This window comes from Mastacembelus armatus, chromosome 8 (genome assembly GCF_900324485.2).
Source record: "Mastacembelus armatus chromosome 8, fMasArm1.2, whole genome shotgun sequence".
NCBI classification, from domain to species: domain Eukaryota; kingdom Metazoa; phylum Chordata; class Actinopteri; order Synbranchiformes; family Mastacembelidae; genus Mastacembelus; species Mastacembelus armatus.
The window spans coordinates 18,598,227-18,621,770 of record NC_046640.1 but is presented as its reverse complement, the minus strand read 5'-3'; the positions used below and the strand labels follow the sequence as shown (position 1 = coordinate 18,621,770).

Genomic DNA, 23,544 nt, shown 5'->3' with positions numbered 1-23,544 from the left:
TTCCACCTAATGTGAGGCTGAAAAAACACACTGTCCCACAGATTCAGTAGAAGAGATTCTGCTTGTTGAGGGAGCTCTCAAAGAACCAGAGCAGCAACACATACATGATATTAGAGTATCAGCAGAGGAACAGTGAGAAGTATCAGACGTTTCTATTTCCGCAAACACCACGTGTGTCTGATTATTAAATGTTTTAACTTGATGTAAAAAGGTGAACAGGAAAATCAAAGAAAGGGGGAGGGCCATGAGTCAGTAATGAAATACATTTTTCTAATATCTTGACTTTAAAAACTCGTCTAATGAGAAATTCATCCTTAGAAAGTCAGTTTCTGCAACATAACAACAAAACAAACAAACAAACCAAAGCAAACTTTTGACTGTAGAAAAGATCACATCAGTTTAGTTTCAACATCAACCATGTTCTCACAGTCTGATAACAGTCAGATAAATCACCAGGATCAGGACACTGCTTTTATCTGTGGTGAGTTCATTCCAAATTTACATATTTTAGTAACAACAGTTTAGTGTGTGGACTGTTTCTTCACAAAAAGCCCAAGGACAAGACAACAATGTGCTAAAACCAGTCATTTATAAAACATTTACACAGTAAGTCTCATAAATTAATATATATTATTTCCATTATTCCATTACATTATTACACACACACTAAAAGTTATTTTGCATTTTTGCAAACCTACTGAATAAAATGTTCCCACATACAGTGAAACCATCTACTTCATTATAAGGTCAGTCTTTTCAATCCGTGTTTAAAATAATTTTTGTGAGATGCAAATCAATGATTCAACAATATGTAAATGAATGTAGCTCATAAGGAAGTGCAGTGTGGGTCTGTGTGTCAGTGAGAGGACAGAAGAGCTTCAACATCAACCATGTTCTCTGTAGCTCTGATACTGCTGCTGGCAGCTGGATCCTGTGAGGCGCTTTCAGTGGATTCACACTAACAAACACATTAGAAACACTGAATATTCAGATGAATGATGGAGATAATGTTGATTTCTGTTTCCACAGGTGTTCACAGTCTCAATCTCATCCAGCCAGACTCAAAGGCTGTGCAGCCTGGACAGTCTTTGACCATCACCTGTCAGGTCTCTGGTTATTCTCTGACTGATGACAGCTATGCAACAGGTTGGATCAGACAGCCTGAAGGAAAACCAATGGAGTGGATTTTACATCGATGGGGTGAAGGAGACTTTTATCAAAATGATGCTTTGAAGAACAAGTTCAAATACCACACACACACTTCTACTAGTTCTGTGACATTAACAGGACTGAATCTGCAGCCTGAGGACACAGCTGTTTATTACTGTGTACGTGGTGTTTGGTACTGAAGCTGGTTGTCACTGTGACACAAACACTGACAGACCTGCACAAAAACCCTCTAGCCCATGTGACTGAAACACATAACCACATATGTTCTAAATGTTAAGAAAACAAAACATTAACAAGGTAAATACTGTGCTAATGTAACAAACAATATTTGTAAAAATTACTTAAAGGTAGAAGAAAACCTTTGTTACTGATAGAGTAGTCTAGGTGAGTATGTGAATGTATTTATGCTGTTTTCATTTGACTTACACTGCAGCTGACATCAGTAAAACATTTCAAATATTAATAAAAAATATTTATATTGATGTTTTGAATTCTGCTGCAGCCTGCACAACAATAAAATAGACTCAGAAAAAATGTCTTCAACATGAAACATTTTCACACTTTTATCTTTGTGTATTCTGATGCATAGAGAAGATGGGAAACCACTTTTCCTTCCTACTTGAAATGAGGTACAAAACAGAAAAATCTAACAAAGATAAATTAACAATAGTTTTATCTCTTCCAAAGTACAAATCAATAAATAAATACACACATGGTTTTCAGTTTTCATTTTGTAATGTGGTCAAGTTAACACAGGCAACAGTTGTAGGTAAACTACTTATGGAAATGATGTGTGTTACACATTCTATTACTAAACCTGTAGAGGGCAGTCTATGCAAATGATTTCTTCCTTATAAACACACAGCTGTCACAAAATGTGTCACTGGAAACGTTTCATACAGTATATTCTAAAACACTGATTAGAAGAATTGAACAGCAGAGTCTATTACAGAACAGAAATCATGATTTCATGGAGCTTATTTTTTATAGTTACTATTCATGGTGAGAAAATTATTTAGGCTTTAACAAAGTGAAACATTTCTTTTGTAAATATAAGTTTGATGGATGATGATCATTATTTTGTTATTTACAGGAGTTTGGAGTGAGATCAGACTGGACCAGTCTGCCTCAGAGCTAAAAAGACCTGGAGAGACAGTGAAGATGTCCTGTGTCATATCTGGGTTTGATATGACAAGCTACTACATTCACTGGATAAGACAGAGGCCAGAGAAAGCTCTGGAGTGGATTGGGAGGATGAATGCTGGATCAAACTCTGCTAGCTATGGCAGCTCCTTTCAAAGCCGTTTCATCATGACTGAAGATGTTCCCAGCAGCACCCAGTACCTCCAGGTCAAGAGTCTGACAACAGAAGATTCTGCTGTTTACTTCTGTGCTCGAGAGCCACAGTGACTGGAGACAGTGAAGCAGTTGTACAAAAACCACCACAGACCACAAGCAGCAGTTTGACCTCAGTCACATCTGGATTTTGTCAACACCATTAAAATCACTTTGATATATCCACATCACATTAATAGATATTTTACCATAAACTCATGAGTAATAACTATTTTCATCATTATATTAGATCCATCACAGCGATTATCAAAAGCCTTTCACCTCCTAACAGACATTAAAACAAAAATACCAGCATCATATTTACAAGTACCAACTACACATTACATGAACCAAGACTGAAAGAGTAAGAAGCTGAAAAACATTTGATCAGCGAAAACTCTGGATAGTGACATGATGAGATGAAAATACAGCAAGTTTTCAGAAGAGAGAGACGACTGTATGTTGGTGATTAGAGTAATTTGACTAATGACGAACAGTCTTCATACTAAATCAAATCTATCGTTTTTTTAAAATTTATAGATAATTTTGTTCACATGTCTGAACTAAGTTTAATGTGTTAGTATTATCAGTATAAACATGGTAATGGTGTTAATATTATTTTACTGAACATGTGAGAGAAATGTGAAAACAACTGATTTAGGAAACTGACTGGTAAAATCCTCATACCCAGTTTCACCTAATATCTGTAGATATTCTCCTGAGAGGAGGAGTCAATGCAAAACTCAGATGTCTTCCACCTCTACTTATCTGACTGCAGAGAGGACGACAGAGAACAGTGGACACACAGTTTAACATGATGGACTATAGGACAGGATTGCTGCTTTTAACCATCTGCTGGGCAGGTGAGAAAATATCTGCAAAGCTTGAAATCAATCTGTTTTCAAGAAGGTGCAAACTTACATCAACTGACTATTTTCTGGTTTGTCTTGACAGGTGTTGATGGTCAGACTCTGACAGAATCTGAACCAGTGGTTAAAAGGCCTGGAGAATCCCACACACTGACCTGTACAGCATCTGGATTTACATTCAGCAGCTACCCTATGAACTGGGTCAGACAGGCTCCTGGAAAAGCTCTGGAGTGGGTTGCTTTTATACACACTGGCAGTTCACATATCTATTATTCCCAGTCAGTCCAGGGTAGATTCACCATCTCCAGAGATGACTCCAGCAGTAAACTTTATCTAAAGATGAACAGTCTGAAGACGGAGGACACAGCAGTTTATTACTGTGCCAGAGACCCACAATAACACAAACCATCAGTAGACCTGAACAAAAACCCCTCAGTGCCTGAAAACCTGTAACATGAAGCCACCAGAGGAGGAGCCCTCAGACCACTAATGATTTCAGACCAGTTCACTGAGAAATGACAGTCTTTACATATACTGTATACAGCACTGAAAATGAAAACAAAGACCTACAGGGGGCAGTAAAAAAATCTGACAAATGTCACTAAGATCAGTTATGACATTAACACACATACACAGACAAACAGGTGGACCCTGCAATAACACCATGTCCAACTGGTTTATAATTTTTATATCACATCTTCTTTCCCTTTCGGCTGCTCCCTTCAGGGGTCACCACAGCGAATCATCTGCCTCCATTTAACCCTATCCTCTGTATCCTCTACATCCAGACCAACTATCCTCACTACATCCAAGAACCTCCTCTTTGGTCTTCTTCTAGGCCTCCTTCCTTTTTATATCACATACATGCATGATATATCCACTATGAGATGAGATGAAATTAACTTTATTAATCCCAAAGGCAAATTCAATGGTCTGCAAACTATAAACACATTTAACCAAGAAAATATATTTAGGGCATATAATATATTAATATAAGCATATAAGCATTGAAATAATGTTCCATGTCTACATTTCAGATTACTACTGATCAATGTTTAATTAATGTCAGATGAATCATAAGATCAGGAAACTGCTTTTATCTGTGATGTGATAATTCACATGAGGATCCTGATTGTTGTTTGGCATCTTTTAGCAAAACTTACTAACATTTTAACTCTGATGACTTTGCTTTTCTATATTTAAATACATTTATTCACTTGGCAGATGTTCTTTTTCAATGCAACATGTAAATGACAACAGTTCATCTACTTTCTGTCAAAGGTCAAATTTGTATCAGGACAATAAGAAAAAAACTTCATGTATTTATCACAGGAATAAACATTGAGTTCTGTAATGTTTTTATTTGAAGCTAAAATAGTTTTTTGTCAGTATCTTTAGGCTGCATGTTCTGTCTGATCGATCAGTGTGTAGACTGGAAGAGTTTACACAAAATATCATTAGACTAAAAATCCAATTTTACCACAGGAAATGAATTTCTGGACCCAATTCAAATTTTTAACCAGTTCAGTTTAAACCAAAAAACTATTTGGCTGAAATATATAATGTCTATGATGACCAGTCTGGTTCACTCCTTCCTGTGAGGAGGAGTCAATGCAAAACTCAGATGTCTTCCACCTCTACTTATCTGACTGCAGAGAGGACGACAGAGAACAGTGGACACACAGTTTAACATGATGGACTATAGGACAGGACTGCTGCTTTTAACCATCTGCTGGGCAGGTGAAAAAATATCTGCAAAGCTTGAAATTAGTCTGTTTTGAAGAAGGTGCAAACTTACATCAACTGACTATTTTCCGGTTTGTCTTGACAGGTGTTGATGGTCAGACTCTGACAGAATCTGGACCAGTGGTTAAAAGGCCTGGAGAATCCCACACACTGACCTGTACAGCCTCTGGATTTAACTTTGGTAGCTCTTGGATGGCCTGGATCAGACAGGCTCCTGGAAAAGGACTGGAGTGGGTTGCAAGAATTAGCAGCGGTGGTGGCAGCACTGACTACCCTCAGTCAGTCCAAGGCCGGTTTACCATCTCCAGAGACAACAACAGACAGCAGCTGTATCTGCAGATGAACAGTCTGAAACCTGAAGATTCTGCTGTTTATTATTGTGCTCGATAGTCACAGTGACTGGAGTTGGTTCAGCAGCTGTACAAAAACCTACAACAGCCTACTCAGTAGCCTGATGGGTTCTAGTAATGATGTCATGTTTTTCCTCTATTTTCTTTCATTTTGTTTTAATAAATAAACACTTTCCTCTACATGACACAAATTCATAAAGTCTGTCCCGAAGGAAATAACAACAATACACAACAATAATAACTTTTAAAATAATTACTTGTACAAAGTCAAAGCCAAGAATATACTTGTTATATACAAATATAACCAAAAGCTTCTGTGAACATTTGTTCTTGTGAGATGAATGAAACAACTAATCCTGCTGTTAGAAACACTTCAGAGAGCCTGCTGTCTCATCTGATACTCACCTACATTATATAATTCACAAAACACGTCTGGCTCAATGAATATATTAAACACTACAGTTTCACTTATATACTGTGAAAATATGCAATAAAAAAGTATCTATAGCTGAATAAAACTTAAAGCTCCATTGGCAGAAAAGAACTAGTGCCTGCTTACAGATTCTCTAAGTTGCGTTTTATATCTACATTTATCTGAATTTTCAACCATTTATGAAAAAGTCACGACAATTATTTAACAATATTAATATAATCATGTCTGCTGTCATAAGTTTTGTTTAAAACAAAGCAAGAGAAATACAAGTTACTGCCCAAAATAACTGAAAATATTGTTAATTAGTTTCTATTGCATCTATCATTGTTACTCTAGTGTTGATTTTAATATGTTCCAATAATCCAGGAGTCATGTTAATATTAACATTGAAGTAGTAATGATATTTATTGTTTTCAATTACAGTAGGATGTATTTAAGTTTTTAAAAAGTAATTACAGTAACTTAGGAATAAATACTTTTCAGGAACAGTTGAAGTAAATGCTGGGACCTTTTCAACATGTTACAGTTTAATGTGCAATGAAATGAAACATTCATATCTAAGGCAGAGCTGATCACACCAACACTGTAGCTCTTATGAGTCTGATTCTATGCAAACTCAGTGACCTTCCTCATACCTATAAAAACCTCCAGTCAGACTGTCAGAGTAGTTCACACATCACTTTCAATAGAAAACATGTTTCCTGTTGCTCTGCTGCTGCTGTTGGCAGCTGGATCATGTGAGTCTCTAGATTTGACTTAGAAAACTGTTCATTTTTACAGTGTCACTTGATAATTTGTCATAATATATTTATTATTTTTAACAGGTGTGAAATGTCAACAGCTGACACAGCCAGCCTCTGTGACTGTGCAGCCAGGTCAACGTCTGACCATCACCTGTCAGGTCTCTTATTCTGTGAGTGGCTACCGAACAGCTTGGATCAGACAGCCTGCAGGGAAAGGACTGGAGTGGATTGGATACAAATATACTGGTGCTTCATCCTACAAAGATTCACTAAAGAACAAGTTCAGTATTGACGTAGACTCTTCCAGCAAGACAGTGACTCTGAACGGACAGAACATGCAGCCTGAAGACACTGCTGTGTATTACTGTGCCAGATACCCACAATAACACAAACCATCAGTAGACCTGAACAAAAACCCCTCAGTGCCTGAAAACCTGTAACATGAAGCCACCAGAGGAGGAGCCCTCAGACCACTAATGATTTCAGACCAGTTCACTGAGAAGGAGAAAAGCGGTTTTATATATAGTGCATTTACTACATATTGAGACTCACTTCACTTTTTTCAATTTTGTTATGTTGCAGCCTGATAGTACAAACATTTAAATTATTTATTTTCTTCATTAATCTACACTCAGTACCTCATAATGTCTGTATATTTATAAAAAGAAATGAAATGCCACATTTGCATAAGTATTCAGATGCTTTACTCAGTACTTACAGCAATTACAACCAGGATTTTTTTTTTTTTTTTTTTTTTGGGTGTGACAAGATTTGCTCACCTGGACTCAGGGATTTTCTGCCATTCTTTGCAAATCTTCAGTCAGTTGGATAGGGACAGACATTTCTAAAATTCTTTTTTAACTTTGTCATTATGTGGTACTGAGTGTAGACTGATAAGAAAATAAATTAAATGAAGACTGTAGCATCAGGCTGCAACATAACATTTAACAGAGTGAAGGGGGTCTAGATACTTTCTGAATGCACTGTATTTATACAGGAGGGAAGGGGGTAACTGAGCAAAGACTGTACTAAATGTTAGATTTACCTCTGGAGCAATGTTTTCAAATGTTGTAATATTACTTTACTTTCATGCAGAGGGCTATGTGTAGTTTGTTGTTGTTGTTTTCAGGGATTCAGTGTTTTACAAATTTTTTCCAGTTGCTAATATACTCTACATAAATCACAAGCACCAGGTGACGCACAATACAACTTCCTTCATGTTCACTTTTTAAACCTGGAGAGGGAGGTCTATGCAAATTCTGCCTTCTTTATAAACACAACATCAGAAAGTGTTTGGTTTTAGTCAGAACAACTGAGAGATTCAAAAACCTTAGACTGTCTTTGATCAGAAGAAGACTGAATTCCAGTTTTTACTAAAATAGAATATGCTTCCCTGGAGTTTATTATTTTTAGTTAGCATTCATGGTAAGACCATAACAAAAGACAACAAATGAAAGAAGCAAAAAACATGTTTTAAATTTGATTCATATTTTCAGTGTTTAAATGAATATTTTTTCACAGGAGTTTTCAGTGAGATCAAACTGGACCAGTCTCCCTCGCTGCTGAAAAGACCTGGAGAGACAGTGAAGATGTCATGTGCCACATCTGGTTATACCATGACCAGCTATGTCATGAACTGGATAAGGCAGAGACCAGAGAAAGCTCTGGAGTGGATGGGATGGATAAACACAGATACAAACACTCCAACCTATGGCAACTCCTTTCAAAGCCGTTTCACTTTTACTGAAGATGTTCCCAGCAGCACCCAGTACCTCCAGGTCAAGAGCCTGACAACAGAAGATTCTGCTGTTTACTTCTGTGCTCGACAACACAGTGACTGGAGACAGTGAAGCAGTTGTACAAACACCACCACAGACCACAAGCAGCAGCTTGACCTCAGTCACATCTGGATTTTGTCAACACCATTAAAATCACTTTGATATATCCACATCACATTTATAGATATTTTACCATAAACTCATGAGTAATAACTATTTTCATCATTATATTAGATCCATCACAGCGATTATCAAAAGCCTTTCACCTCCTAACAGACATTAACACAAAAATACCAGCATCATATTTACAAGTACCAACTACACATTACATGAACCAAGACTGAAAGAGTAAGAAGCTGAAAAACATTTGATCAGTGAAAACTCTGGATAGTGACATGATGAGATGAAAATACAGCAAGTTTTCAGAAGAGAGAGACGACTGTATGTTGGTGATTAGAATAATTTGACTAATGACGAACAGTCTTCATACTAAATCAAATCTAGCATTGTTTTTTTTTTTTAATGTATAGATACATGAGACCAATCTGTATTTCGTGGTTTCAAACTGTATTCAAAACCTGTTTCAAAGTATTCAATTCTAGTCTAGTATTTAAAAACAGTTTCGAGTCAACCTGTATTTCGTTTGCACATTTAATTTAATACAATAACACAAAAAAAAATAATTTAAAAAATCCACCATGTCCCTTCCAGGACTCTGTAAAATGCATATAAATAAAATTCAACTTGTTCTTGAATGTGAAGCTACAAGTTAATATGTTAATCTATAGGAATCACAGTTGTGCCCATCTCGGTTTGCAGTGAAACTTTTTTTTAAATTCAAACTATATTGTAGTCTTCAAGCATTATTTCTTTATGAAACATACTTGCATAAGTCATTAATAGCTTAATAGTCAGAAAGCATATTTAGTAAAAGTGATAAAATGTGGTGTTTGAAAATACTGCCTGTATGTCAGTCCCCCCCCCACATTATCCTGATGCAAATCTTCAGTGTGTGCAGTGTACTTCTGTCCTGCTGACTGGTCTTGTACTTTGTGTGAACCATCAGAGGTCACAGTGTCAGGATGATGAACACACTCACTCTTCTGCTGGTTGCTCTCTGTCTGCCCTGTGAGTTCTCCTGCTTCTTGCTGTTTTATCATTTATGGTCAGTCAGTGATAGTAGAAAACTTCCCACATGACTGTCTCACTTTCTCCTGTGTGGCTTTTCTTTTCCATTTTATTTCATCAGGTTGTACAGGTCAGAGTATGGAGTCTATTCCTTCCAGTTCTGTAGTAAAAAAGCCTGGGGAGACTCTCAGTCTGTCCTGCAGGGGATCTGGCTTCACATTTAGCTGCTGCAGTATGCACTGGGTACGACAACCTACAGGAAAAGCCCTGGAATGGATTGGGAGAATTCACAGCGAACAGAGTACGCCAGCAGTGTGCAAGGCCGAATTGAAATCACCAGAGGTAATGGAAACAGCATGGTGTACCTGAGACTGTCCAACCTAAAGCCAGAGGATTCTGCTGTTTATTACTGTGCCAAACACACACACTGGTTCAAGGCTGCAGAAAGGCTTTACAAAAACTTTAAACAATTAATTTTTACAAGAGCCTACAGGGGGCAGTAGAAGATCTAAAAAAGGGTTAAACCATGTTTGAAACAAAATACATGAGGTGATGAGATCAGTCCTGACAGCAAGTTCTTTAAGGTTTGCAATAAAATTAAGTTTTTTTCCTACAAAAATGTTATGGATGATAATAAATGGGAAATGACCAAAAGTGTAAATAAACGTCTATAAATAGACAAACACGAGTGATATATCTACTTTTAACTCAGCAGTCCATCCATCTTGTTTAACCTGTCAGTGTCCTTCTCTATGCAAAGTCAACTGTGTGGTCGCTGACCAAAAGAAGCAATAAAACCTTAGACACATTTGAATCAATATGACGTAATGTTTACATATTGTTGGAATCCGAATACATGACTTTCTAAATTGTTAGTTTATCTGAGAGACAGAGAACATCAAAATGCAACATGTGCCTTTATTGTGTTTCACTAATCGAACAGGTACAGTACGCTACGCTACAACAGGTAACAAGAGCTATTGCACAGAAATGTATTACACTTACTCGATATTATAATTAGCAACATACAAAAAAAGAACATTTCTATACCATAAAATTACAGTCATCATAATAAAATTGCCTCAGCCACACACACGCACACACACACCCACACACCAACACTTTGCAAAGACTGAAAAAGCAGTGTTTGTCAGGATAAAACAAATGAGGATCATGGTGACTAAGTCCAGTCTGGTTCACTCCTTCCTGAGAGGAGGAGTCAATGCAAAACTCAGATGTCTTCCACCTCTACTTATCTGACTGCAGAGAGGACGACAGAGAACAGTGGACACACAGTTTAACATGATGGACTATAGGACAGGACTGCTGCTTTTAACCATCTGCTGGGCAGGTGAGAAAATATCTGCAAAGCTTAAAATCAATCTGTTTTCAAGAAGGTGCAAACTTACATCAACTGACTATTTTCTGGTTTGTCTTGACAGGTGTTGATGGTCAGACTCTGACAGAATCTGGACCAGTGGTTAAAAGGCCTGGAGAATCCCACAAATTGACCTGTACAGCCTCTGGATTCACATTCAGTGACTATTATATGGCATGGGTCAGACAGGCTCCTGGAAAAAGACTGGAGTGGGTTGCATATATAGGCACAGTTAGTACTCCTATCTATTACTCCCAGTCAGTCCAGGGTAGATTCACCATCTCCAGAGATGACTCCAGCAGTAAACTTTATCTAAAGATGAACAGTCTGAAGACGGAGGACACAGCAGTTTATTACTGTGCCAGAGACTCACAATAACACAAACCATCAGTAGACCTGAACAAAAACCCCTCAGTGCCTGAAAACCTGTAACATGAAGCCACCAGAGGAGGAGCCCTCAGACCACTAATGATTTCAGACCAGTTTACTTTTGGAGTAAACAGGGAACAGTTGGTTGATTTTATATATTCTTTAATTTATCAATATTATCTTAATTACTCAGACAGTAAACTCACGGAACATTAGTAAACAGTAAATTAGACTGACTTTAAAAACTTAGAGCCTAACAAGAAGTTCATCTTCAGAAAGTTTTCTTTCCATTTCATTTGTCACCAGTTTAGGAGCCTTCAGACCACTGATCTGACATATGACATTAAGACCACACATACACAAACTTGCTGTAAAAACAATCAAAGTTGACGTTTCTGAAAATTTTCAACTGGCTCATGATTTAAAAATGACATAAATGCACATATCCATCATATTAAAGGTCTTCACACTGTAAACAAACATGTAACATTTAACAAAGAAAATGTCTTTAGTATAAATGTTGATATAATGCTTCCTGTGAACATTTTAAATTAGTGCTGATCAACCTTTAATTACAGTCAGATGAATCAAAAGATCAGGACACTGCTTTTATCTGTGAAGTGTTAATTCACGTTAGGATCCTGATTGTTTAACATCATTTAGCAGAACTTACTAACATTTTAACTGTGGTGACTTTGCTTTTCTATATGTGAATACATTTATTTACTTGAACAGACAAATAACAACAGTTCATCTATTTTCCGTCAAAAGTAAAGTTTGTATCAGGGCAGTAAGAACAAAACTTTACATATTTAAACTTTGAGTTCTGTGAAGTTTTTGTTTGTAGCTAAAACTGTTTCTTATTCTGAGCATTACACACAATATTAGAAGAAAAATCTGATTTTACCACACAGAGATCATTTTCTGAAGCCTATTCAAATTCTTTTTTAATTCAGATTGAATGAAAACTCATTAGACTCAAACCACAACTCTCACTATATATTGACTGAAACAAAAAATGTCTATGATGACCAGTCTGGTTCACTCCTTCCTGAGAGGAGGAGTCAATGCAAAACTCAGATGTCTTCCACCTCTACTTATCTGACTGCAGAGAGGACGACAGAGAACAGTGGACACACAGTTTAACATGATGGACTATAGGACAGGACTGCTGCTTTTAACCATCTGCTGGGCAGGTGAGAAAATATCTGCAAAGCTTGAAATCAATCTGTTTTCAAGAAGGTGCAAACTTACATCAACTGACTATTTTCTGGTTTGTCTTGACAGGTGTTGATGGTCAGACTCTGACACAATCTGGACCAGTGGTTAAAAGGCCTGGAGAATCCCACAAATTGACCTGTACAGCCTCTGGATTAGATTTTGATGGCTACACCATGCACTGGGTCAGACAGGCTCCTGGAAAAAGACTGGAGTGGGTTGCTTACATTAGCAGCAGTGGTAGTAGCAAATACTACTCTCAGTCAGTCCAAGGCCGGTTTACCGTCTCCAGAGACAACAACAGACAGCAGCTGTATCTGCAGATGAACAGTCTGAAAACTGAAGATTCTGCTGTTTATTATTGTGCTCGAGAGTCACAGTGACTGGAGTTGGTTCAGCAGCTGTACAAAAACCTACAGGACTCAGTCTTACTGGGATCACATTTCCCAACAATAGTAACTCATATCATCAATAAAGTCCAATTCTAAATAGAAACCTAGAAATATCAGCAGCAGATTTGACTGGTCCTGTTCCACTCACTCTGACCCTGATTCTTTCTCTTTTCAAAATGAGCAAATTTCCACCTAATGTGAGGCTGAAAAAACACACTGTCCCACAGATTCAGTAGAAGAACCAGAGCAGCAACACATACATGATATTAGAGTATCAGCAGAGGAACAGTGAGAAGTATCAGACGTTTCTATTTCCGCAAACACCACGTGTGTCTGATTATTAAATGTTTTAACTTGATGTAAAAAGGTGAACAGGAAAATCAAAGAAAGGGGGAGGGCCATGAGTCAGTAATGAAATACATTTTTCTAACATCTTGACTTTAAAAACTCGTCTAATGAGAAATTCATCCTTAGAAAGTCAGTTTCTGCAACATAACATCAACAAAACAAACAAACAAACCAAAGCAAACTTTTCACTGTAGAAAAGATCACATCAGTTTAGTTTCAGCATCAACCATGTTCTCACAGTCTGATAACAGTCAGATAAATCACCAGGATCAGGACACTGCTTTTATCTGTGGTGAGTTCATTCCAAATGTACATATTTTAGTAACAACAGTTTAGTGTGTGGACTGTTTCTTCACTAAAAGCCCAAGGACAAGACAAAAATGTGCTGAAACCAGTCATTTATAAAACATTTACACAGTAAGTCTCATAAATTAATATATATTATTTCCATTATTCCATTACATTATTATACACACACTAAAAGTTGTGTCTTTTTAATAAAATAAACTTACTGAATAAAACGTTCCCACATACAGTGAAACCATCTACTTCATTATAAGGTCAGTCTTTTCAATCTCTGTTTAAAATGATTTTGGTGAGATGCAAATGAATGATTCAACAATATGTAAATGAATGTAGCTCATAAGGAAGTGCAGTGTGGGTCTGTGTGTCAGTGAGAGGACGGAAGAGCTTCAACATCAACCATGTTCTCTGTAGCTCTGATACTGCTGCTGGCAGCTGGATCCTGTGAGGAGCTTTCAGTGGATTCACACTAACAAACACATTAGAAACACTGAATATTCAGATGAATGATGGAGATAATGTTGATTTCTGTTTCCACAGGTGTTCACAGTCTCAATCTCATCCAGCCAGACTCAAAGGCTGTGCAGCCTGGACAGTCTTTGACCATCACCTGTCAGGTCTCTGGTTATTCTCTGACTGATGACAGCTATGCAACAGGTTGGATCAGACAGCCTGAAGGAAAACCAATGGAGTGGATTTTCCATATGTGGGGTGGAGGCAGCTTTTATCAAAATGATGCTTTGAAGAACAAGTTCAAATACCACACACACACTTCTACTAGTTCTGTGACATTAACAGGACTGAATCTGCAGCCTGAGGACACAGCTGTTTATTACTGTGTACGTGGTGTCACTGTGACACAAACACTAACAGACCTGAGCAAAAACCCTCTAGCCCATGTGACTGAAACACATAACCACATATGTTCTAAATGTTAAAAAAACAAAACATTAACAAGGTAAATCCTGTGCTAATGTAACAAACAATATTTTTAAAAATTAATTAAAGGTAGAAGAAAACCTTTGTTACTGATAGAGTAGTCTAGTTGAGTTTGTGAATGTATTTATGCTGTTTTCATTTGACTTACACTGCAGCTGACATCAGTAAAACATTTCAAATATTAATAAAAAATATTTATATAGATGTTTTGAATTCTGCTGCAGCCTGCACAACAATAAAATAGACTCAGAAAAAATGTCTTCAACATGAAACATTTTCACACTTTTATCTTTGTGTATTCTGATGCATAGAGAAGATGGGAAACCAGTTTTCCTTCCTACTTGCAATGAGGTAGAAAACAGAAACATCTAACAAAGTTAAATTAACAATAGTTTTATCTCTTCCAAAGTACAAATCAATAAATAAATACACACATGGTTTGCAGTTTTCATTTTGTAATGTGGTCAAGTTGACACAGGCAACAGTTGTAGGTAAACTACTTATGGAAATGATGTGTGTTACACATTCTATTACTAAACCTGTAGAGGGCAGTCTATGCAAATGATTTCTTCCTTATAAACACACAGCTGTCACAAAATGTGTCACTGGAAACGTTTCATATAGTATATTCTAAAACACTGATTAGAAGAATTGAACAGCAGAGTCTATTACAGAACAGAAATCATGATTTCATGGAGTTTATTTTTTATAGTTACTATTCATGGTGAGAAATTTATTTATGCTTTAACAAAGTGAAACATTTCTTTTGTAAATATAAGTTTGATGGATGATGATCATTATTTTGTTATTTACAGGAGTTTGGAGTGAGATCAGACTGGACCAGTCTGCCTCAGAGCTAAAAAGACCTGGAGAGACAGTGAAGATGTCCTGTGTCATATCTGGCTTTGATATGACAGACTACTACATTCACTGGATAAGACAGAGGCCAGAGAAAGCTCTGGAGTGGATTGGGAAGATGAACACTGGATCAAACTCTGCTAGCTATGGCAGCTCCTTTCAAAGCCGTTTCATCATGACTGAAGATGTTCCCAGCAGCACCCAGTACCTCCAGGTCAAGAGCCTGACAACAGAAGATTCTGCTGTTTACTTCTGTGCTCGACAACACAGTGACTGGAGACAGTGAAGCAGTTGCACAAAAACCACCACAGACCACAAGCAGCAGTTTGACCTCAGTGACATCTGGATTTTGTCAACACCATTAAAATCACTTTGATATATCCACATCACATTTATAGATATTTTACCATAAACTCATGAGTAATAACTATTTTCATCATTATATTAGATCCATCACAGCGATTATCAAAAGCCTTTCACCTCCTAACAGACATTAAAACAAAAATACCAGCATCATATTTACAAGTACCAACTACACATTACATGAACCAAGACTGAAAGAGTAAGAAGCTGAAAAACATTTGATCAGTGAAAACTCTGGATAGTGACATGATGAGATGAAAATACAGCAAGTTTTCAGAAGAGAGAGACGACTGTATGTTGGTGATTAGAGTAATTTGACTAATGATGAATAGTCCATCCATCCATCCATCCATCTTCTATACCCGCTTTTCCTGTTCAGGGTCACGGGGATCCGCTGGAGCCTATCCCAGCTCTCTCTCGGGTGGAAGGCAGGGGTACACCCTAGACAGGTTGATGAATAGTCTTCATACTAAATCAAATCTATCATTGTTTTTTTTTAATTTATAGATAATTTTGTTCACATGTCTGAACTAAGTTTAATGTGTTAGTATTATCAGTATAAACATGGTAATGGTGTTAATATTATTTTACTGAACATATGAGAGAAATGTGAAAACAACTGATTTAGGAAACTGACTGGTGAAGTATTTTACCCAGTTTCACCAAATATCTGCAGATATTCTCCTGAGAGGAGGAGTCAATGCAAAACACAGATGTCTTCCACCTCTACTTATCTGACTGCAGAGAGGACGACAGAGAACAGTGGACACACAGTTTAACATGATGGACTATAGGACAGGACTGCTGCTTTTAACCATCTGCTGGGCAGGTGAGAAAATATCTGCAAGGCTTGAAATCAATCTGTTTTCAAGAAGGTGCAAACTTACATCAACTGACAATTTTCTGGTTTGTCTTGACAGGTGTTGATGGTCAGACTCTGACACAATCTGGACCAGTGGTTAAAAGGTCTGGAGAATCCCACAAATTGACCTGTACAGCCTCTGGATTTGACTTTGGTGGTCTTTGGTCTTGGATGGCCTGGGTCAGACAGGCTCCTGGAAAAGGACTGGAGTGGGTTGCTCTCATTAGCAGCAGTGGTAGCAGCAGCAAATCCTACTCTCAGTCAGTCCAAGGCTGGTTTACCATCTCCAGAGACAACAACAGACAGCAGCTGTATCTGCAGATGAACAGTCTAAAAACTGAAGATTCTGCTGTTTATTATTGTGCTCGAGAGTCACAGTGACTGGAGTTGGTTCAGCAGCTGTACAAAAACCTGAGTTCCAAATCCAATCCAAAATTTCTCTCAAATACTGAGAGTGAAACGTTTTGTATTTATTAATTCATGTTTTTAAAATGAAATGCAGAAAATTAATGAATTAATTAATCAAAAACAATAACGATTAAAAAATATAAATAATACATTTTCCTTACAAAACAGCCAAGGACACCACAATGGGCTGATGATGTTATTGTCCAGGTTAGAAATAGTGAAATGTTAAAGGTGTGAGATGAATTCTGGCCCCTTGATTTTGCAGTTAATGGCCTATAAAATACATAAAAATGTGGCAGTGAAATAATAAAAAATGACGATGCAGTTTGTTATAATAAAACTAGGACACAGTCAGTGTCAAGCTCTTCTCACCTTTGTCACTATAAAGACTCAATCCCCAGTTAATCACTGAGCTTAACTGACAGACTGAACTAGACATTTGTATTGACATCACACAGAAACATGTAACTGCTGGATCAGTGACTACAGCTTCATCTGTTGCTGCTCATCATCTCACTATGTCAACAAGATTTCTACATCAACATCTGGAATGTTTAAAATGATTTTGGTGAGATGCAAATGAATGATTCAACAATATGTAAATGAATGTAGCTCATAAGGAAGTGCAGTGTGGGTCTGTGTGTCAGTGAGAGGACAGAAGAGCTTCAACATCAACCATGTTCTCTGTAGCTCTGATACTGCTGCTGGCAGCTGGATCCTGTGAGGAGCTTTCAGTGGATTCACACTAACAAACACATTAGAAACACTGAATATTCAGATGAATGATGGAGATAATGTTGATTTCTGTTTCCACAGGTGTTCACAGTCTCAATCTCATCCAGCCAGTCTCAAAGGCTGTGCAGCCTGGACAGTCTTTGACCATCACCTGTCAGGTCTCTGGTTATTCTCTGACTGATAGCAGCTATGCAACAGGTTGGATGAGACAGCGTAAAGGAAAACCAATGGAGTGGATTTTCCATATGTGGGGTGGAGGAGACTTTTATCAAAATAATGCTTTGAAGAACAAGTTCAGCTACAGCAGAGACACTTCTGCTGGAACAGTGACTATAAAAGCAGAGAATCTGCAGCCTGAGGACACAGCTGTTTATTACTGTGCACGTCAGCCCACAGTGGTAAGAACCACCAACCAACCTGCACAAAAACCCACAAACACACGACTGAAACTAAACACCCATGATCCAAAAGTGAACATTCATAAAGTCATGAATTCTTGTTGAGTTGATAAAAAAATTAGTCAATGCAATTTCCTGAATGATAGAAAAACCCTTGTGGTAACATCGTTTTAGCCTCCCACTGCAGCTGCCATCACAATAAAAGAAAAACAAAATACTTGAACAATCTTCTGTTTCAAAAGTATTGGTTATAAAATAACATCTAACAAAGTTAAACTGAAAAATGACTCATTTTCTACCGAAGTATTAACAAATACCTACATATATGGAGCCAATTTTTATTTTGTAATTTGTAGCTGCTACAAAACTAAAGGTGACATTTCTTATATGTTTTGTCGTCACATTTTCCAAAGGTGTTTTAAAAATATTCAGTTTATGAAAATGTGTGTTACATGTTCCCTTTTTAAACCAGTAGAGGGAGGTCTATGCAAACACTTCCCACCTTAGAAACACATCAATAACTTGCAGAGCACTGTGGGACAAGTTTATGCATTTCTGAAACACTGATCACAGAGAACTGAACTACAATATTTATCACAGAATGGAAAACACAATTGTCTGGAGTTTATTATTTTTAGTTTCTATCCATGGTGGTAGTTTAACAAACAAAAAGTATATTTATGATAATTACTTAAATGTAGAAAAAACATTTATTATTGATAGAGGAGTAAAGAGTATTTGAATGTATTTGTGCTGCTTTCATTTGACTTACACTGCAGCTGACACCAATAAAACATTTCAAATAAAAATGTTTTTTTCTCTTCTGCTGCAGTCTGCAGGACATTTATAATACTATGTATATAAGTTTTTGAATTTTAATTACTGTCATTCAGGCATTAACAGTTTTCAGGAACAGTTGAAGTAAATGCTGGGACCTTTTCAACATGTTACAGTTAAATATGTAATGAAATGAAACATTCATATCAAAGGCAGAGCTGATTTCCAGCCATGTTTTCACTGAACAATGAACCAACTATTATTAGATCTGATCACACCAACACTGTAGCTCTTATGAGTCTGATTCTATGCAAACTCAGTGACCTTCCTCATACCTATAAAAACCTCCAGTCAGACTGTCAGAGTAGTTCACACATCACTTTCATTAGAAAACATGTTTCCTGTTGCTCTGCTGCTGCTGTTGGCAGCTGGATCATGTGAGTCTCTAGATTTGACATAGAAAATTGTTCATTTTTACAGTATCACTTGATAATTTGTCATAATATATTTATTATTTTTAACAGGTGTGAAATGTGAACAGCTGACACAGCCAGCCTCTGTGACTGTGCAGCCAGGTCAACGTCTGACCATCACCTGTCAGGTCTCTTATTCTGTGAGCAGCTACTACACACATTGGGTCAGACAGCCTGCAGGGAAAGCACTGGAGTGGATTGGAAGCGGACGTGTTGGATACACCACAGCATACAAAGATTCACTAAAGAACAAGTTCAGTATTGACTTAGACTCTTCCAGCAACACAGCGACTCTGAACGGACAGAACATGCAGCCTGAAGACAATGCTGTGTATTACTGTGCCAGACACTCACAATAACACAAACCATCAGTAGACCTGAACAAAAACCCCCAGTGCCTGAAAACCTGTAACATGAAGCCACCAGAGGAGGAGCCCTCAGACCACTAATGATTTTATCATAGTTCACAGAAAACAGTGTTGCAAAAGTAAAGTGCACTGAAAATGTGTAAACAATATAAAATAGATTATTCTTCTATAATGACATTCAGTAAATCATAAAGAAATTAGCATCTTTAGTTCTCTTTAGTCAGCTTCACTGATATGTTAGAAACTGAAACTTCTTCATGACTCAAACCAACTGCATTGTCTCTTCCAATGAGTTAAAAAGCAAAGTTTTAATTTATATTATTAGTTAGCAATTTACAATGCCCTTATTCTAACATTTTCCTCCTGTTTGTCATTTTCACCATAGTATCAGAGTTTTCCATCTTCCTTTTGGATTTTCTGGAAACTCGTCATTATGACTAAACAAGATTTGGAGAAGCAAGGCTCTGTGAGGGGTTGGGCGAAAACCTTCTGTAAAGGAAAAATTCCCAACCGGCCCCCAGGCTCCTGGGCGACCACCTCTGGTCCTCTGTCAGAGCACAAACAGTTACACATAATCAGTATTTACACAACCTCTGTGCTTGCATAACAGACAATACTTAGTGTCCCTAGACACAGAATCAGCCGATGGAGAGCCATAGCTGGGAGTAAGGATCAGATGGTCTCTTCAGCAGCCAAGGGTTTTGATACCGGCTGACTTCCACCTTACTCGGCTCCTAGCGGCTGTAGTATCTTGCAGTGGCTCTGGTGAATCCACGTAGGTCTCTCCTGAATCTTTACTGCAGTGGGAGTGGTCAGGATCACTGTATAGGGCCCCTCCCACTTGGGAGTGGACCAGGTCTTCCTCTTGATGACCTTTATCAGGACTTGGTCACCAGGTTTGACTCTCTGCACCTGTGGAGACAAAACATCTCTTGGCAGATTATTTGCACTCATGACTTCTCTGGTTTGCAACATCTTGCTCATCCATTCAGCTAGAGTAGTTTCTCCTTGAGGTTTTTCACACACATTTTCACAAATGGGAAGTGTAAAAGGTCTTCCATAAAGGATTTCAAATGGGGTCAGACCTCTGTCTGTTGGCGTGACCCTCATATACATTTTCACCAGGGGGAGACATTCCACCCATGTCCTTCCCGTTTGCTCCATAGTTTTCCTCAGTCTCATCTTTATAGTGCCATTAGTTCTTTCTACCAGGCCTGCACTTTGGGGATGGTATGAACAGTGGTTTTTCAATTCAAACCCCAGATGTTTAGACATCTGCGTAACTACTTCATTTACAAAATGTGGACCATTATCACTGTAGACTCGCTGTGGGATTCCATGATCTGGGATTATACTTTTACACAGCGCTTTGGCCACTGTTAGTGCATCAGCACTTTTGCTGGGCACAATCTCAACCCACTTAGAGTATGCATCTATCAAAACAAGACAATACTTGTATGTCTGACATTGTGACAACTCTATGAAATCCATGTGAATAACTTGGAATGGATAGTCCGGATTGGGGAATCTCCCTCTCTTTGGTCTGAGATTTCCCTGTGGGTTGTGCTTACAGCAAGTCAAACAGGATTTACAAAAATTTTTTGAGTAGTTATTAAAACCTGGTGCATGAAAATACTTTTCCACTGCATATACCATCCCTCCTGTTGACACATGGCAAGGCCCATGTGTCAAAATAGCTGCCGTATGATAGAGACTTCTAGGCAGGCAAAGTTTGTCTTTAATCTTAAAAAGATCTTGCTCAATTATGGCTCCTCCTTTGAGCCAAAGTTGCTGTTCAGCCGGTGGAGCTCTTTTCTGCATGTCTGAAAGTACTTCATGATCTATAGGCTGTTTCACTTCTTCCATGAGGTAAAGGTTACATTTTCCAAACTGTCCCTGCGCCGCTGCTTTTGCTATAGCATCCGCTCTATTGTTTCCTTTGGATATTGGATCTAATTTCCTCGTATGTGCGGCACATTTACAGACAGCAAGTTGTTTTGGTAACATGACAGCTTGTAATAACTCCTGCAAGAGTGGAGCATGTCTAACTGACTGTCCTCCAGCTGTCTTCATTCCTCTGCGAGCCCATTGTGCAGCAAAAAAATGAAGAGTTGAAAAAGCATACTGGCTGTCTGTGTAAATTGTAACACTCTTCCCCTCTGCTAGCCTGCATGCTTGCGTTAAGGCTATTATTTCTGCAGCCTGTGCTGAGAAATGTGAAGGAAGTTGCCCTGCTGCACAGACATCCTGTAGTGACACTACTGCGAACCCACACATATTTTCTCCTTTGTCATTTTTAAAACAAGAACCATCTACAAACCACACGTCCCCTTCAGCTAAAGCTACATCCTTCAAATCACTACGGGGTTTACATGTCTCCTCAGTGTTTGTAATACAACAGTGTGGTGTGCCTTCCTCAGCTGTGGGTAATAATGTAGATAGATTGAGTGCAGAGCATCTTTTTATAGTCAAATGTGGCTGGGACATTAGGAGCGCCATGACTGACAGATGTCTAGCTGGTGACAAAAATGACATTTTAGTTTCTGTCAGAAGTAAGTCAACTGAGTGTGGGACTAGCAATGTAAGTGAATGGAAAAGTATTACTTCTGCCGAGGCTTGCACTGCCATTGCAGCGGCACACACAGCTCTGACACAGGCAGGCAAACCACAAGCCACAGGATCCAGCCTCTTAGAATAATAGGCTACTGGTTTCTGCTTTCCTCCTGACAACTGAGTTAGCACCGAGGTCATGAACTTCCCTTTACAATCCACAGTTTGAACAAAGGGTTTACTATAATCTGGGAGACTCAAGACAGGTGTGGTCACTAACTGTGCTTTTAACTCACAGAAAGCCTTCTCACCTTCTGGAGTCCACTTTATTTCCTGCTTCATGGCCATCGGTGTTTCATAAATCAAGTCTAACAGCGGTTGTGTTACTTGAGCATAATCTGGAATCCACTGTCGACAGTAGTTACACAGCCCTAAGAATTGCATCATCTGTTGCTTAGTGATAGGCTTACAAGCTTGTTGAATAGCTGCTTTCCTAGATTCAGTCAGGGCTCTGCCTTCTGGTGTTAATTTATGACCCAGGAATACAACTTCAGAAGTAGCCCACTGTAGCTTTTTTGGAGATGCTTTGTTACCTGTTCTTTCTAAATGTTTGAACAGTGCTATCGCCGTGTCTTTGTTGTGCTGCTGAGTGTCTGATGTAATTAAAATATCGTCCACATAGGTCAAAATTTGGCTATGTGAGGGCACATGGAATGTAGATAAGCAATTTTCCAATTCTGATACAAATATAGTGGGGCTATCAACATAACCCTGTGGCAACCTGGTGTAGGTGAGTTTCTTTCCCTCAAAGGTGAACCCAAACCATCCCTGTGAGTCCGGATGTACTGGGATAGAGAAAAAAGCATTACTGAGATCCACAACCGTGAACCACTTCATCTCAGGTTTTATATGGTTCAACAAAGTGTGAGGATCTGGGACACACGGGGCCCTACTTTCAACTGCTTTATTTACTTCCCTTAAGTCTTGGATCATCCTCCAACTCCTCCCATCAGCTTTTTTCACTGGGAATATAGGGGTGTTACACTGAGCCTCTGGTGCCCTCACCAGGATCCCTGCATCAAGCATCTCTTGTACCACAGGCCTGATTCCCTGAAGGGCGTCTGGTTTAAGGGGACACTGCTTTATCCTAGGTCTATAATCAGATTTGGCCTTAATAATAACTTCTGGAGCTGTAGTCATTAGGCCTACATCAGTTTTGCTTCGAGACGAGAAACTGTCAGGCACCTCAGCCA

General features: G+C 38.3%; 10 gene segments (V, D, J or C); all 10 read left to right on the top strand.

Moving 5' to 3' along the window:
• The first annotated feature begins 806 nt into the window (after nt 1–806).
• On the top strand, nt 807–1,376 carry LOC113140333 (Ig heavy chain V region PJ14-like). The segment is given in 2 exon segments: nt 807–933; nt 1,030–1,376. Coding segments are annotated over 2 exon segments (363 nt in total).
• A 1,937-nt stretch (nt 1,377–3,313) lies between these two features.
• Nucleotides 3,314–3,814, top strand: LOC113140341 (immunoglobulin heavy variable 3-21-like). The segment is given in 2 exon segments: nt 3,314–3,368; nt 3,460–3,814. Coding segments are annotated over 2 exon segments (363 nt in total).
• Nucleotides 3,815–5,065: 1,251 nt separating this feature from the next.
• On the top strand, nt 5,066–5,510 carry LOC113140357 (Ig heavy chain V region 914-like). The segment is given in 2 exon segments: nt 5,066–5,114; nt 5,206–5,510. Coding segments are annotated over 2 exon segments (354 nt in total).
• A 1,087-nt stretch (nt 5,511–6,597) lies between these two features.
• Nucleotides 6,598–7,056, top strand: LOC113140377 (Ig heavy chain V region XIG14-like). The segment is given in 2 exon segments: nt 6,598–6,640; nt 6,728–7,056. Coding segments are annotated over 2 exon segments (348 nt in total).
• Nucleotides 7,057–7,953: 897 nt separating this feature from the next.
• LOC113140636 (immunoglobulin heavy variable 7-4-1-like) lies at nt 7,954–8,496 on the top strand. The segment is given in 2 exon segments: nt 7,954–8,071; nt 8,168–8,496. Coding segments are annotated over 2 exon segments (369 nt in total).
• Nucleotides 8,497–10,371: 1,875 nt separating this feature from the next.
• Nucleotides 10,372–13,105, top strand: LOC113140635 (Ig heavy chain V region 6.96-like). The segment is given in 4 exon segments: nt 10,372–10,376; nt 10,496–10,519; nt 10,869–10,903; nt 12,587–13,105. Coding segments are annotated over 4 exon segments (378 nt in total).
• An 837-nt stretch (nt 13,106–13,942) lies between these two features.
• Nucleotides 13,943–14,498, top strand: LOC113140633 (Ig heavy chain V region PJ14-like). The segment is given in 2 exon segments: nt 13,943–14,004; nt 14,101–14,498. Coding segments are annotated over 2 exon segments (441 nt in total).
• A 615-nt stretch (nt 14,499–15,113) lies between these two features.
• LOC113140325 (Ig heavy chain V region 1-72-like) lies at nt 15,114–16,013 on the top strand. The segment is given in 2 exon segments: nt 15,114–15,223; nt 15,315–16,013. Coding segments are annotated over 2 exon segments (369 nt in total).
• Nucleotides 16,014–17,452: 1,439 nt separating this feature from the next.
• On the top strand, nt 17,453–18,261 carry LOC113140313 (Ig heavy chain V region 914-like). The segment is given in 2 exon segments: nt 17,453–17,710; nt 17,807–18,261. Coding segments are annotated over 2 exon segments (465 nt in total).
• An 864-nt stretch (nt 18,262–19,125) lies between these two features.
• LOC113140362 (Ig heavy chain V region XIG14-like) lies at nt 19,126–19,732 on the top strand. The segment is given in 2 exon segments: nt 19,126–19,337; nt 19,425–19,732. Coding segments are annotated over 2 exon segments (351 nt in total).
• Nucleotides 19,733–23,544: the final 3,812 nt, after the last annotated feature.